General features: G+C 32.9%; 2 protein-coding genes across 2 annotated transcripts in view; both read right to left on the bottom strand.

The window, feature by feature from the left end:
* Window positions 1–5,690, bottom strand: part of LOC129223086 (toll-like receptor 4) — a 49,025-nt gene extending 43,335 nt beyond the window's left edge. The window contains exons 1-2 of the mRNA XM_054857651.1: window positions 5,611–5,690; window positions 409–1,684 (exon numbers count right to left, since the gene is read on the bottom strand). Of these exons, the coding sequence (XP_054713626.1) occupies window positions 409–1,679 (1,271 nt within the window). The 5' untranslated portion in view covers window positions 1,680–1,684; window positions 5,611–5,690. The remainder of the gene's footprint in view (window positions 1–408; window positions 1,685–5,610) is intronic.
* Window positions 5,691–10,370: 4,680 nt separating this feature from the next.
* Window positions 10,371–13,580, bottom strand: part of LOC129222128 (venom protein 302-like) — a 115,225-nt gene continuing 112,015 nt past the window's right edge. The window contains exons 3-4 of the mRNA XM_054856577.1: window positions 13,238–13,349; window positions 10,371–10,542 (exon numbers count right to left, since the gene is read on the bottom strand). Of these exons, the coding sequence (XP_054712552.1) occupies window positions 10,402–10,542; window positions 13,238–13,349 (253 nt within the window). The 3' untranslated portion in view covers window positions 10,371–10,401. The remainder of the gene's footprint in view (window positions 10,543–13,237; window positions 13,350–13,580) is intronic.

Genomic DNA, 13,580 nt, shown 5'->3' with positions numbered 1-13,580 from the left:
TACGAATCAATGGATACCTTTTTCGGACGTCAATTCTCCCGCGCTCCAGAGCTGCGTATTGTGTTGTTTACCATTTTCGAACTTAACTGAGTTACCCAAATGGACTGGTATCCATTCCTTCCTTTTAATTGGCGTAATCCCATCACCATTTTGTGAATTTTCGACGTCAGTTTCACACCAGATGAAGTACCTGGGCTCTCACGATGAAAAACTGCATTAGAAGTTTAATTTTGCTGCAAGTATTCAAAGCTTATACAACCACATTGTATTCTGTCACAGAAGATAGCGTATTGCATAAAATTTTAACTTCTATCCTGAGAAAGAGAGAGGTGAGCGGAGGGCGAGGAAGAAAGAGAAAGAGTGAAGAGGAAAAAAGAAAACTAAGCAAATTAATCAAATTCAATTTACCTGGCTTGACTCTGGAAGTCATTCTTCAGTCTCAGATGAACCATCCATTCTATTTGACAGTCACATTCTAAGGGATTATCTCGCAAATGTAACTCAACTTCGTCACTCCAGTCAAGGATGTAACTCGACAATGTGGTCAGAGCATTTTGCCTCAAAAAGAGCTGAGAAAGTCGTAGTTTGCGGTTATTGGCTTTATTCAAGAACGCGAATTCATCGATTTCAGACAAATGGAAGTTATAACTGCAATGAAGTTCCTCCAAGTGTTCCAAATCGCCAAAAGCGTACTTCTCAATCGTTTTCAGTTCAGGCATTCTGTTCAAGTATAACATAGTTAGGGTCCTAAGGCCAAGAAAGGATCCTGCTGGGACAGTTTTTATTGGATTTCCACTAAGATCAAGGGTCCTGAGATGGTCTAGAATCCTCAGAGCTTCGGACGGAATTTCATCTAATTGGTTGCTTGCCAGATTCAAGGATTTCAATTTTGGTGTAAATGCAAAAACGTGGTCTGGAATGAAATTCAGCAATGTAGATTTAAGGTTGAGGGATTCCAATTTCGTGAGATGCTCAAAGTGTTTCGGTTCCAGTGCTTGCATAGGGTTTGATTCTAAATTCAGCTCCCTTAAATCAACCAAAGGAGCAAAGAGTGCTGGGTAGACATTGATTAGATCGTTGTAGCTCAAATCCAGACGTTTCAAGTCAGTGAGATCCTGGAAAACGGCGACGGGTAGATTCCAAAGTCGGTTGTGGCTGAGATCTAAATGCAGTAAGTTCTTGAAAGCATTAAAGGATTGAACGCTTACGAAATCTAAATGATTGTAAGCAACGCTTAAGTCAAAGATTCCACGTCCGTTGTAGAATGTGTATTTATTAAGATTGCTGATCCTGTTGCCAGCGAATGATGCTACATGTGCGGATTTCGGAAAAGATATATTTTGAGGCAACTCAACGATGTCCAGTTGACTGCAGTCGATATGGGAACTAAACGGGTTACAAGTGCACTTTACACGTTTGTTACCTTCACCTGGGCTTGAAGAAACCATTGACACATTGCATATATTAACTGCCATTGTATCATACATTGTTGTTTGAATTGCTGGCGGAATTGTTGTCGGTGCTAAGGTGGGTGAAGTTTCTTGTTTTGTAACCTCAGTGCTAATAACAACGTTTTCAGTTGTGGTCGGAGCTTCAGTTGCATTTTCTGCAATCGCCAAAGTCGCCGCCCAGATGAAACAGGCAGCTATTATGATTTGATGAAAATGGCAACGAGCCATGTTTGCTGCAACAGAAAGGAACAATTAGTATAATTGAAATGTAACTACTTATTTATTTTATTTTTGAACTAGTGGCTAGAGCTGGGTTTACCAATTTTTTCCGGCTCGCGGAACCTTTTGAATAATTAAAATTTTCTCACGGCATCTTATGCCGTCTCTTTTATGTATAGTATACAGGGTTAGCATAAAAGAATACACCGGTTTTAAGAAATTATATTTCATAAACTGTTACACTTAGCACTATATATGATACATAAAAGTAAAGATAAACAGTCCAAGTTTCTTTTCACTCACAAATGTTCGATGTGTGAGCCTTTCGTAACGCGACACAAACCTAACCGATATTGTAGTTTGTTTCATACATTTTGAAGTGTTTCACCGCCAATCTTTCGTAATGTTACACATATGCGATCGTTCAGTTCTTGCATTGTTGTAGGCAATGGTGGTGTAAAAACACCGTCTATGTCTTTGACAAAACCTGATGGAAAAAAAAATCACATGTAGTTAGGTCTGGGAATCTAGCTGGCCAACTCTTTAAGGGTAAATCATCATTACCTGCACGGCCAATCCAGCGTTGCGGAGCGTGTACATTTAAGCAATCACATACGCTCAAAAAAAAAAAAAAACTGAGTGTTTATCTTTATTTTTATGTATTATTTATTGTGGTAAGGGGTAAGTGTAATAGTTTATGAAATATAAAATTTTAAAACCAGGATATTCTTTTATGCTAACCCTGTATACTAATTTTACGGATAAGGTGCCGCAGAGGAGTACACCTCCATGACAAATCATCGATATTTTTTTTTTTGAAAACCAATGCTTTGATTTCATTAAATTGCTGTCTGCAATCGAAACTCGAAAAAACAACAAACGCTAAAATTTAGCACAGTAAAATATTTTAAGTAAGCGGAATACTGACACTGAAGATTACATGTTTGATAAATTTTTTTCAGGAATGAAAAAGTTTTCAACTCTCTTACGAACAGATCAAACTATCAAAAACTAGTTTTAGTTTTAACACATTATCAAAAGAAACATTCCGAGCAGATTGTAATTATGAGCTGCTAACGAAATGACTTTCCCAAAATGGCTTATATTTCAACAAGGAGAGATGATATCGAAATTTTAAAAGCATAAAACAATGCTATTTCGTCTTTATAAAGTTACAATGACGACACTTAATTCTTAGGAGAGAGATAATTTTTATTTTTTTTTTAATAATCCAATCATACAATACTGACGTCTTCTTTTATGAAATTTCTTTGTTATAAAGTAAATTGATGAAATTTACCACACATGAGCCAATGATAAAATTTCAATTCAATAATGCACGTCTGATGCTTTAATTTTTTCTAAATCAGTACTACTATCAAATACCATGCTTTATGGGTAAGGACGATTAACTTTAAAAGCTAATGGAGGAAGCAATGATGAAATTAAACCAAATGAAGGGGAAAATAATTTTTTATCCTGCCCCCCCTCCCCACACAGGTATTAAGTAATAGGAGACAGAGAAACAAAAATATGAAGTTATAAATCACAAAACTACTCCCAATCAGTATGTTATAAATTATTACTTAGGTGCGTAAAACATTTACTACATGCATCTTATACTTATGTTACGTAGCTACATATGAAACGCATATTTAGGTTTTTACTAGTTTCATTTATTGACTAAAGAAAAATATTCAATTCAATCAGGGACTCAAAGTTTTTGATAAAATAGTGCAGTGAATATCATAGTTCCTCGTGCTCATTTAGATTTTTTTTTTTTTAAATTATTGTTTCACCGTATTAAGGTACAAATTTCCAGGGGTGATTGTTTATAGTAAAGTTGACTGGGAGCAATGAAAATTTCGTCATAGCCGCAACTTTGTTACAAAATAATGATAATGAGTTCTACGCAGCAGAAGGTGAAAGATAAATGCAAACGCCTTTTAACAGCAAATATTTTAGCCATTGAATTTTTATTAACTAAAAATCTAAAACCTTTGCTTTTTTCTGTGAAGCGCAGGTTGTCACTGTCATCTAGAATCTTTTAAGAGCGGTTTTTTTTTTCTGATTATTTCTTTATTTTAATTCAAAAACTAAGTATGAATATTCGAAATTTTAACAGAAAACTTACACAGCGAATATTAATGACTGTGATTACCTTTTCCCTGTGCTTTCCCTGTGTTGTTATGCCATTCATTCTTTTTTCAGATCATAAAACGATTCGTTCCTTCAATAACAATAAATTTTCCCTTCATTATAAACAATCTTCATAATGGAATTCTCTTAAAAACAAGTGGAGAAAATCTATATTATAAACATTGATTCGCTATACAGCGAAATCCCGTTAAAGTGACAACCATTATAGTAAAAATTAAGCCGTAACAAGGAGTTCTAAGACTTCCAAATTAACGTATAGGGTGGCAGCAACTTTGGAGAAATGGTTTCTCTACTCCTTCAACTTTATTGAATAGGGATTTGACAGTATACAGTGAAACCTCTATAAGTTGACCACTTGCGGTGCACTACTTTAGTGATCAACTTAAACAGGTGGTCAACTTACAAAGGTTGATTTATATGATAAGGGCTAATTCCGTGCCTGAAAAAAAGCGGTTAGCTTAGACAAGTGGTCAACTTACAAGGGTGGTCAACTTCACAGGTTTTACTGTACCACTGTTGACCAACACAACTGTAGGGTAGACCGGGGCACGTTTACGCAGTGCCCTTTTTTCAAAACGAATTATAACTGAAGATCCAACAGTCATAACAGTTCTAGCATGCAGAAAGAATAATATGTTTTCTACCAAGCCGAGTAAATTTTGAGTTGAATGTGTTGAAACTTATTGTGAATACATAATACTTAGTTAGGAAAGAACAGATACATAAAAATTAGCACAATTTTATCCTTTTTTGAGAACTGCATTTGTATGAACTGAAATGTTATTGAATTTTTTTGCACAATAAAAATAAATCCGAACCGGGGCAAGTTTACGCATTGACGCCTGAGCACCTTTATACGCAAGTTCTTATTGAGTCTTACCTCTAAGCGTGCCCTGACGCTTTTTTCACACCGAACTGTCTCAAAACGTTTTAGTATTTTCAGGCTATTTAGTTTTGAAAATCACCAATTAATTTTTAATTGAGTTACAAATTCGTATCTTATAGCTTACACTCATGCAGTGCTGTCTTCATGCTCGTTCAGCTTTTACTTTATACACTATTCAGTCTGTAATAAATTTGCTTAATTTTAACGATGGTAAGATATTATGTTCAAAACACTAACAGAACCACGTTAGGTGTCAAAATAAATATGCGTAAATGCGTCCGGGGAAAGTTTATGCAACTGACTTGTACTCAAAAATATTTTTTTTAACGGTTAAAAACACAAACTGAGCAACAACTGAATATACCAATTTTGACTCCATTAACTGTTTTATAAAACCGCATTGTCTAAAATTTTCTTAGCTAAAACATAAAATTTAGAAATTCATTGAAAAAAATCCGCGTAAATGTGCCCTAGTCTACCCTATTTATTAATACCTCAGTGATATTTAAATGACATACACTATTTTCACGGTGAGGAAAAAGGACTTACTAACCTCAATTCAATTCCTTTTCAATTAAAAAAATAAATAAATAAAAAATCATTCATTTGGAAATCATCTATTTTCTAAAATGTGGAACTCAGGGAAACTGACCCATTTACCTTTGTGGTAGTTAAGCCTTATGAGCACCTCAAAAGTTCGATAATGTTTCTTTAAGAGTCAATCGTGGGAAGTGAAAGTAAAAACGATTCTCAACTCCAAGACAATTAAAAAGAATTTTAAATAATATAGTAGAGAAAAAAGAAATAGAACGACTTCAAAATACTCTTAAAGTTATAGACTGGAAGAGTGCAGTTCAATTAAATTGTACAATAATTAATTATTTTTAAGCTCACCTGGCACTTATTTCAAAGTGAAGCTTCTTGTTAAGGCGTGGAACAATATTTTATCTGAGATGTGTTACCTGAAAGGCGATATGATGTAGATGAATCGCGGACGGCTTTGGAGGTCAAAATCCGTTCAGATAACAATTCAAGTTATCAAAGTCAATTAGGCTGTCGAGGATCACCTGGCGCGAATTTTTTTATAAAGGAGGTGAAGTTTAAAAAATATATTTATTATTTGTGTCGAGCATTTCGAGGCAACTGGAATTAGCATCATTTCCAAAACTCTCATGAAATTTGTAATTAAAACTTCTGATTGTATTTCACTTTCATCACGTAAAACGGAAGGGCGTGGTTTTGTGATAAAGTGTTCTATTTTTTTAGCTCGAAGAAGGAATTTTATAGCACTCCTTATTTTGTCGGGATATTAAAAAAAAAAACTTACGAAGAAGCTGTTTCTGGCAGGCTGAAATCATTGGGTGAACATTTCAGGCTTTAAAAGGTGTAATTACGGGGAGAGGGGAGACACCTCATTTTTTAATTTCAATTTCGTTTAAATGTTATTAACTTGTATGTACACAAGCATTGCACCTCCCCTCCCCTCTACCTCCATTATTCTACAGGACTACGACACTTCCAAGTATATAAAAATTTGGTTTGCTTTGATGACTAAATAGCTTTAAATTGTTTTGAATTACTATGAAAAAATTTTACTTTGAAATAGCGAAGGTTGAAGCAGCTTAGCAATTATCAATAACAAATTGATATAAATTACTGGTGTCCAACTTACGGCACGCGGGTCACATCTGGGGCCCGCGAAGCTGATGTATGGTCCGTTGTTTTGTGTAAATGCAACAAATCGAAAAGTACAATCAAGGACAATAACTTAAATTTGAATCCAAATACTCAAAAATTGGCTTCTGAGATACAATTAATAAAAGAAGCATCAAGTAATGCTAATAAAAATTATTTGTTTTTAATTTTCTTTCCTTTTTCCGTATTTTATTACAAACTACAGGGTCACAAGAAGTGACTTAGACGCACATAATGCATCATAACTTTAATTCTAATGAAAGTATTACGACCAAACTTCAAAACTAATATGAATACATTATTTCGTCTGCTATATTTTCAAATTTTCAAAGTGGCTACCTTTACTATTAATACAGAGTTTTAAACATGTCACAAAATTTTCGGCTATGGGCCGTAACTCACCAGCTGATATTTTATCCCATTCCTTGCATAAGGATTTCTTCAGGAATGCCAAAGTTTTTTGAGGTTCAGCACACACCCTTGTCTCCAAGACTGATCAAACGTAATAATATATTGGGTTCAAATCTCTGGGGTGTACGGTGGCTATTCTTGAGCTCCAATGAAGTCAAGAAAATGTGTCTTGCACCAATCTTAAGTGTTTTAGCTCTGTGTGCAGGTGCGGACTCCTGTTGAAAAGTCCACCTTTAGTTTCCAAAGAACTTTTGTGACCAAGGTAAGACAATATCTTCTAAAATGAGTTTGTGATATGTTTCTTGAGTAATATTAATCCCTTGATCAACAAAAACAAGTGAGTTTTCCCACTAGCACACATCCCACTCCAAACTATTAGATAGAGATCGTTCATGCCGTTCAACAATGCAAGAAATTCTTAGAGACAAGAATGTGTGCTAAACCCCATAAAACTTGGGCATCCCTAAAAAGTCCTTATGCAAGGAATGAGATAAAATATCAGTAAGTGAGTTGCGGTCCATAGCCGAAAATTTTGTGACACGTTTAAAACTCTGTATTAAGGCTAAAGGTAGCCACTTAGAAAAATTGTAAATATAGTATACGAAATAATGTATTCATATTAATTTTGAAGTTCGGTCTAAATATTTTCAGTAGCATTAAAATTATAACGTATTTTGTGTGTCCAAGTTATTTCTTGTCACCCTGTATTTGATTAAATGTTAAGAAATTGTAAAATAAAGCATTTTTAAACTATCAAACCTATTTTTAAACATTGCTTAAAAATAATCATTATTAAACCTTAAAAAAATATTTTGAACACACATTAAAATTCCATTATAAAATAAGAATAATTAGTTGACGTCTACGGATATCCTTATCATACAGAAAAACAATCACGAAATTTTATGCATTGCAAGAAATAACTAGGAAATTAACATTGTGCAATATCATTTGTTTATTGAATGTATGATATTCTTTTCATCCAGTTATTTAATTTGATTTAATTTATTTCATAATTATTTTATTTAACTTTTTTTTACAGTAAAGCCTCTAACTTCAAACGTAATATAAACAGCGATATAAATGCAAATTTGAAACAAAAAAAAATCTTTTGTCGAATATCATTACACGTATAAGCTCACAACTTTTTGAATTGAGAAATGGGTTCCTCGTAGCCCCGAAACCCGTGTCTCTTTTCCCATTGTTTTCATTACTTTTTCTTTCCCTTTGTTTTTCCAAGTGATACATCTATAGTGTTGTTTATTTAGTGCTTCCCAAACTGAGGTTCGGAACCACTTGGGGATCCCCACACCCACACAATCCTTAAGAATTTCAAATTTCATATCTTATTTATTCTTTGGTTAGAGTTTCAGAAATAGAACAATACAATAAAAAGTTTAATATATTAAAAAGTGTAAGATTTTGTTTCCAGTACTTCATTTAGTAAGAGATTTAGTGTAGCAATTTTCTCAGACAGTTTAGAAAGATTTTATTCATTGTAGTAAAATACAGAGAAAAATCAAGTTAAGGAATACTCAAACAAATTTCTTCAGCAGCAATCTTTTTCCTTCGAACTTAAAAAAATCATATAATTTTGAAATTAATGTATATTTTTAAGTGTTTTTCCCTCATAAAAAAGTGGTCTTAAAAATAAAATCTTCTTCTTGAAATAATAATAATAATAATAATAATAATAATAATAATAATGATAATAATGCTCTATTTAATGGTCATGAAAAAGCTTCTTTGTACAATATCTACGTACTTCTACCAACAGATCATTCAGTTTTGTTTACTTAAGCTTGTTTAACTTAAAATTTATGCAAATTTATCGATGTTTAACAAAGTACACGTAAGTTGTATAATAGGATATTGAATTCAAATCTTTATTTTTCTCTGAGCTTTCATAAGTAGTTCTAAAGTTCTTTGTTTGTGACATATTATAAGGATTTCTTTTTCATCTTTTTTTTTTTTTTTTTTGCAATCACGAATTGCTTATTATTGTGTTCACTTGACCGTTGAATGACGTTCGTCCTCTGATTTTGCTTTTCCATGCCCTTAACTTCATCAAAGACGGCCAATAGTTGCATTTTTAGGATTTCACTCTTGAAAAATCAGAGTGCTTCCCCAATCCTCCTCCTCCACCCATCATTTAAGTCCTTCTAAAATTTCGCTATGAGCACTTCAATTTCGAGAAATTTCCCAGAAACAGTCTCCGAGATCGAACTTTTCATATAAAAGTCCCTGAATCTCTTCTCCTCCTTGCATCACTACTGATAGTCTAAATTGCACTTTTAGAATTACAATTTCGAACATTTTCCAGAGGAGGACTCATTCCCTTCCTTTTCTTCGCGTTGTTACACTTATGGCAATGGGTTCATAGAGTGTTAATTCTCTTTCTCCGCTTATATAACGCAATTCTCCTCGTTTCTGTGCTCATATGTCAGTAATGAATCCTCACCTCTAACCAAAAAAAAAAAAAAATGAAAATATTTATTTTCTTTCTCTGAAATCAGTAGAATGTCACAATTGGTAATATGGTCATAATCAGTAAATTGTTGGCTTTAATAAATTAGTGAAAAACATAACTCAGTTTTTTTTTTTTTTTTTTTTTTTTTGATTTTCATTAAAGTAAAAGTTTAAGAGGAAAACAGAAATAACAATACCTGTTCACAAAATTTGAAGATTCTTAGACACTAAATATTTATTTTTCTTCATTTCAATGAGGGAAAAAATAAAGATTTGTGGTTGTAAACCTTCTCAATTTTATTTACAAGCACAATTCTTTATTTTTCCCCCTCATTGAAATAAAGAAAAATAAATATTTAGTGTCTGAGAATTTTAAAATTTTATGAACAGGTAATGTTATTTTTGTTTTCCTCTTAAACTCTTACTTTAATGAAATTAAAAAAAAAAATGAGTTATGTTTTCCACTAATTTACTAAAGCCAACAATTTACTGATTATGACCATTTTACCAATTGTAACATTCTACTGATCATGACTTTGTTACTGCACCAGTATATTTTTAACCATTCTTATCTTTAATCAAGACTGTTTTTGTAAAATATGTTGTTTCTAAAATGTTAAACAACTTTCAATCATTTTATAATTAATTCTCCTCATCATCTATGTTTTTGAAAGTAACATCATTTTCTCTTCCAAATTGTACTTAAAAAAAATCATTATATGTTTTTCTTCAAATTGGAATCAACCTTAATTATGTACATAAAATGTTGATTTTGATGGTGTTACTATATTTTGTCAAAATATCAATCAATTCAGCTGTTTTTCCGGGTTTCTTGGTTGAACGACGTTGGAAAGTCACTCTACATCTCCCACCAAAACCGAGAAGGTCTTGTTACCATTCGGGGGAGAAGTGGAGGAGTTGTCTTCAGTTGTCTTTCTTTCTCTAGCCATATATGAGTTGGAAAAAAGAGATTTTATCTTCGTGTTTGTGTAGTTTAAAAGCACAATTCATGTCCAAAAAGCATTGTTTTATCTAAAAATAAAACCAAAAAGTAAATAAATAAACAAGCAGATTCCTTAAGTCTACTTTATTTTTGCACTTTTATAGCATTTAAGGTAATGCCAAACATTTTCCAGGTGAATTAAACTCCTTGATGGGATCTTCAGTGCCACGTGGAAGACGGATGCAAGTCAGGTGATTAGCGCAGACTCCAAAAATGTTCCAGGGGCCCCCACATTCTTCGCCTACGGTCTAAGAGAGAGAACGAAAACATCGTGTTGATATGCATTTATTTCAGAAGTGTTATAATCAGGACTCGACTGTGACTTATGAATGAGGACTTAGGATCCTAACTTTATTTGCTGCCTGCTTCTCTTATACTGTATAGTGCATAGTGATGTGATAAAATATATTTTTACATTTACCTATTAACGAAACTAAGCCAAATTTGGCGATACCTAACATTCCAATACATACTAACATACACAATAAACACATAATGTATTATAATAAAAGCAGCAATAATATAAGTAGGAGTGATATGTGAGATAAATATTCATTACAATGTAAAATGAAGTCAAATTTTGCATGATTGTAATACGAGGATTAGCAATCGCAGAGTAGAAAAAATTGCAACATTTTTCGGTATAGCTAAATAATTCATAACTACTTTCAGTAGTTATGAATTAGAATCTTCCAGTGGAGAGGCTATGAGGACGCTCCCCCCCCCCTTCCCGATCAGAGCCCATAATCTCTCAACTCCTTATAGATGATCTAAAATTTCTGTTTGAGGAATGCAATTTCAGCTAATTTCGCGAGAGAGTCAACGAACTCACTTCTTCTTACCATTATCTAAAATTCCTGTTTTGAAGCTCTAATTTCGAAAAAATTCTGGATGAACTCTGTGCCTCAACACTTTCTCTTAGGTTATCAAAGATGGTCTTATTTGCATTTTTAGGACTTAATTTAAAAAGAATTCCAAGAAAGAGTCTGGAACCCTTCAATGTCAAAAAAAAAAAAAAATCCGCCGGAAAGTCTGCGATCATTTGTTCTCGGCATCAAAATAAAGTGTAAAATCTGGAGTATCTTTGGGATTTGCGAAAGGGATTACAATTTTAAGGAGAGATTTTTTTTTTCTAGATTTAATATGTTCCGCTATATAGCGACATGAAATAACTCGGGAAAAGGTAGGTTTTCTTTTCTTTTTGAAATAGTAGGTGTTTTGAGGTGCATCAATTCAGCATTTTTCAAAGCTATAAATTTTAAGTTCCATTACTATTTCTTTAAATATTTATCTACTTTCTTATATTACTTATATAGTGTTCGTATGTTCTGATCCCCCTTTCTCTATTGCTACCCTTTTCAAAGAACTTGATACTTCTACTCGCTTTATCGTGTGTTTCGTGGAAGACAAGATGCATATGAGAAAGAACCAAAAAGAAAAAAGAAAAGTTTTACCCACGGAGTAGGAAGAAGGAGAGAAATGTCCTACGTGTTGGCTAGTGCAAAAGTGGCAACGATTGTTCACTTTTTCCAGAGCGCGCTGTCGGCGAACCGCTCCCGTCAATCGCAGCAGTTCAATGTAAATGATGCTAAGTTTCTCATTTGTTTAGAGGCAGCTATTAAAGCAAAAACAGAAACAAACTACTGGAAGTTGGTTGTAATAAGGGGACAATATAGTGGACGATGTACGGCTTTCGTACACAGGAAGTTAGCGCAGTATTTTGATGGAAAAATTTATTTTATTTTTCATCACCAACTTGCCGAATTCGTCTGCTATTAATATTGCGCTGTGCGATGTTTTATTTATTACGAGTTGGAATTTTTCTATTCCTGTAAATAATTGACAAAATGAGAATGTAGTACAATTATTTACGTAAATACATTTTTTTAATTAGTTGTAAATTTCGTGACATGTTTCGAGAACTAATTAAAGCGAAATAATTTTTTGCTTTCACGACCTTTAACAGATAAAAATAAATGTTAATGTTCTATTTGCTTAACTTCAAGCTGATATTGATTATAAAAATTTTATTCATGTATTTACTCACTGCTTAGACATAACTATTATCATTGCTTTTTATTATTATTGAAATTTTTCTACAACCAAACCCAAAAAAAAAATCGGGAAAACCTTTTTTATTTAAAAAATACATGTACAATAAGAGTAATTTTTAATTTGTGAAAACTTGATTAATTTCAACAGAAAATCCCACAAATATCTCAAAAAAGCGTTCCAAGGTACAATTTTTTTAATGAATAAGGTTTCTCGATTTTGTTCCATTTGGTTGTCGAAATAAATGCAATAATAATAAAAAGCAATGATAATAATTATGTCTAAGCATTGTGTAAATACATGAATAAAATTTTTATAATCAATATCAGCTTGAAGTTAAGTAAATAGAACATTAACATTTTCTTTTATCTGTTAAAGGTCGTGAAAGCAAAAAATTATTTCGCTTTAATTAGTTCTCGAAACATGTCACGAAATTTACAACTAATTAAAAAAAAATGTATTTACGTAAATAATTGTACTACATTCTCATTTTGTCAATTATTTACAGGAATAGAAAATTTCCAACTCGTAATAAATAAAACATCGTACAGCGCAATATTAATAGCAGACGAATTCGGCAAAGTTGGTGATGAAAAATAAAATTAATTTTTCCATCAAAATACTGTGCAAACTTCCTGTGGACGAAAGCCGTACATCGTCCACTATATTAGCCCCTTATTACAACCAATTTCCAGTAGTATTTTTCTTTTTTTTTTTTTTTTTTGCTTTAATAGCTGCCTCTAAAAAAATGAGAAACTTAGCATCATTTACATTGATCTGCTGCGATTGACCGGAGCGGTTCGCCGACAGCGCCCTCTAAAAAAGTGAACAATCGTTGCCACTTCTAAATAGGAAAGATTTATCTCCTCCCTTCTACCTTCCTGGTTTTACCTTGTAGCAAACAGCACAGCACCCGCAGACATCTGTGGTTTCCCCAAGTTTACATTCTTTCAGCTTTGGACATTTACTGTGGTCACACGCTGGGCAATCCAATCCAAAGCAACTGTGAAGGAATACAATGAACTTTTTTCATATTTCCTGAACTTTAACAAATGTCGAAAACTTTTCTGTATTATTTAAAACTACTTCTCTTGCTAAAATGATTTATTTTCAAACAGTATCCAGTCCAGTAGAAAACATTTCTGTTCAAAGTCGGCAAACATACTAATTTGTGGTAATTTTTGAAACTAAGCTGTTAGTAAGTGGTAGGTAACATGTAGAACATATTCTGAGA

Source organism: Uloborus diversus, chromosome 5 (assembly GCF_026930045.1).
Source record: "Uloborus diversus isolate 005 chromosome 5, Udiv.v.3.1, whole genome shotgun sequence".
NCBI lineage: Eukaryota > Metazoa > Arthropoda > Arachnida > Araneae > Uloboridae > Uloborus > Uloborus diversus.
This window is presented reverse-complemented; position numbering and strand designations above follow the sequence as displayed.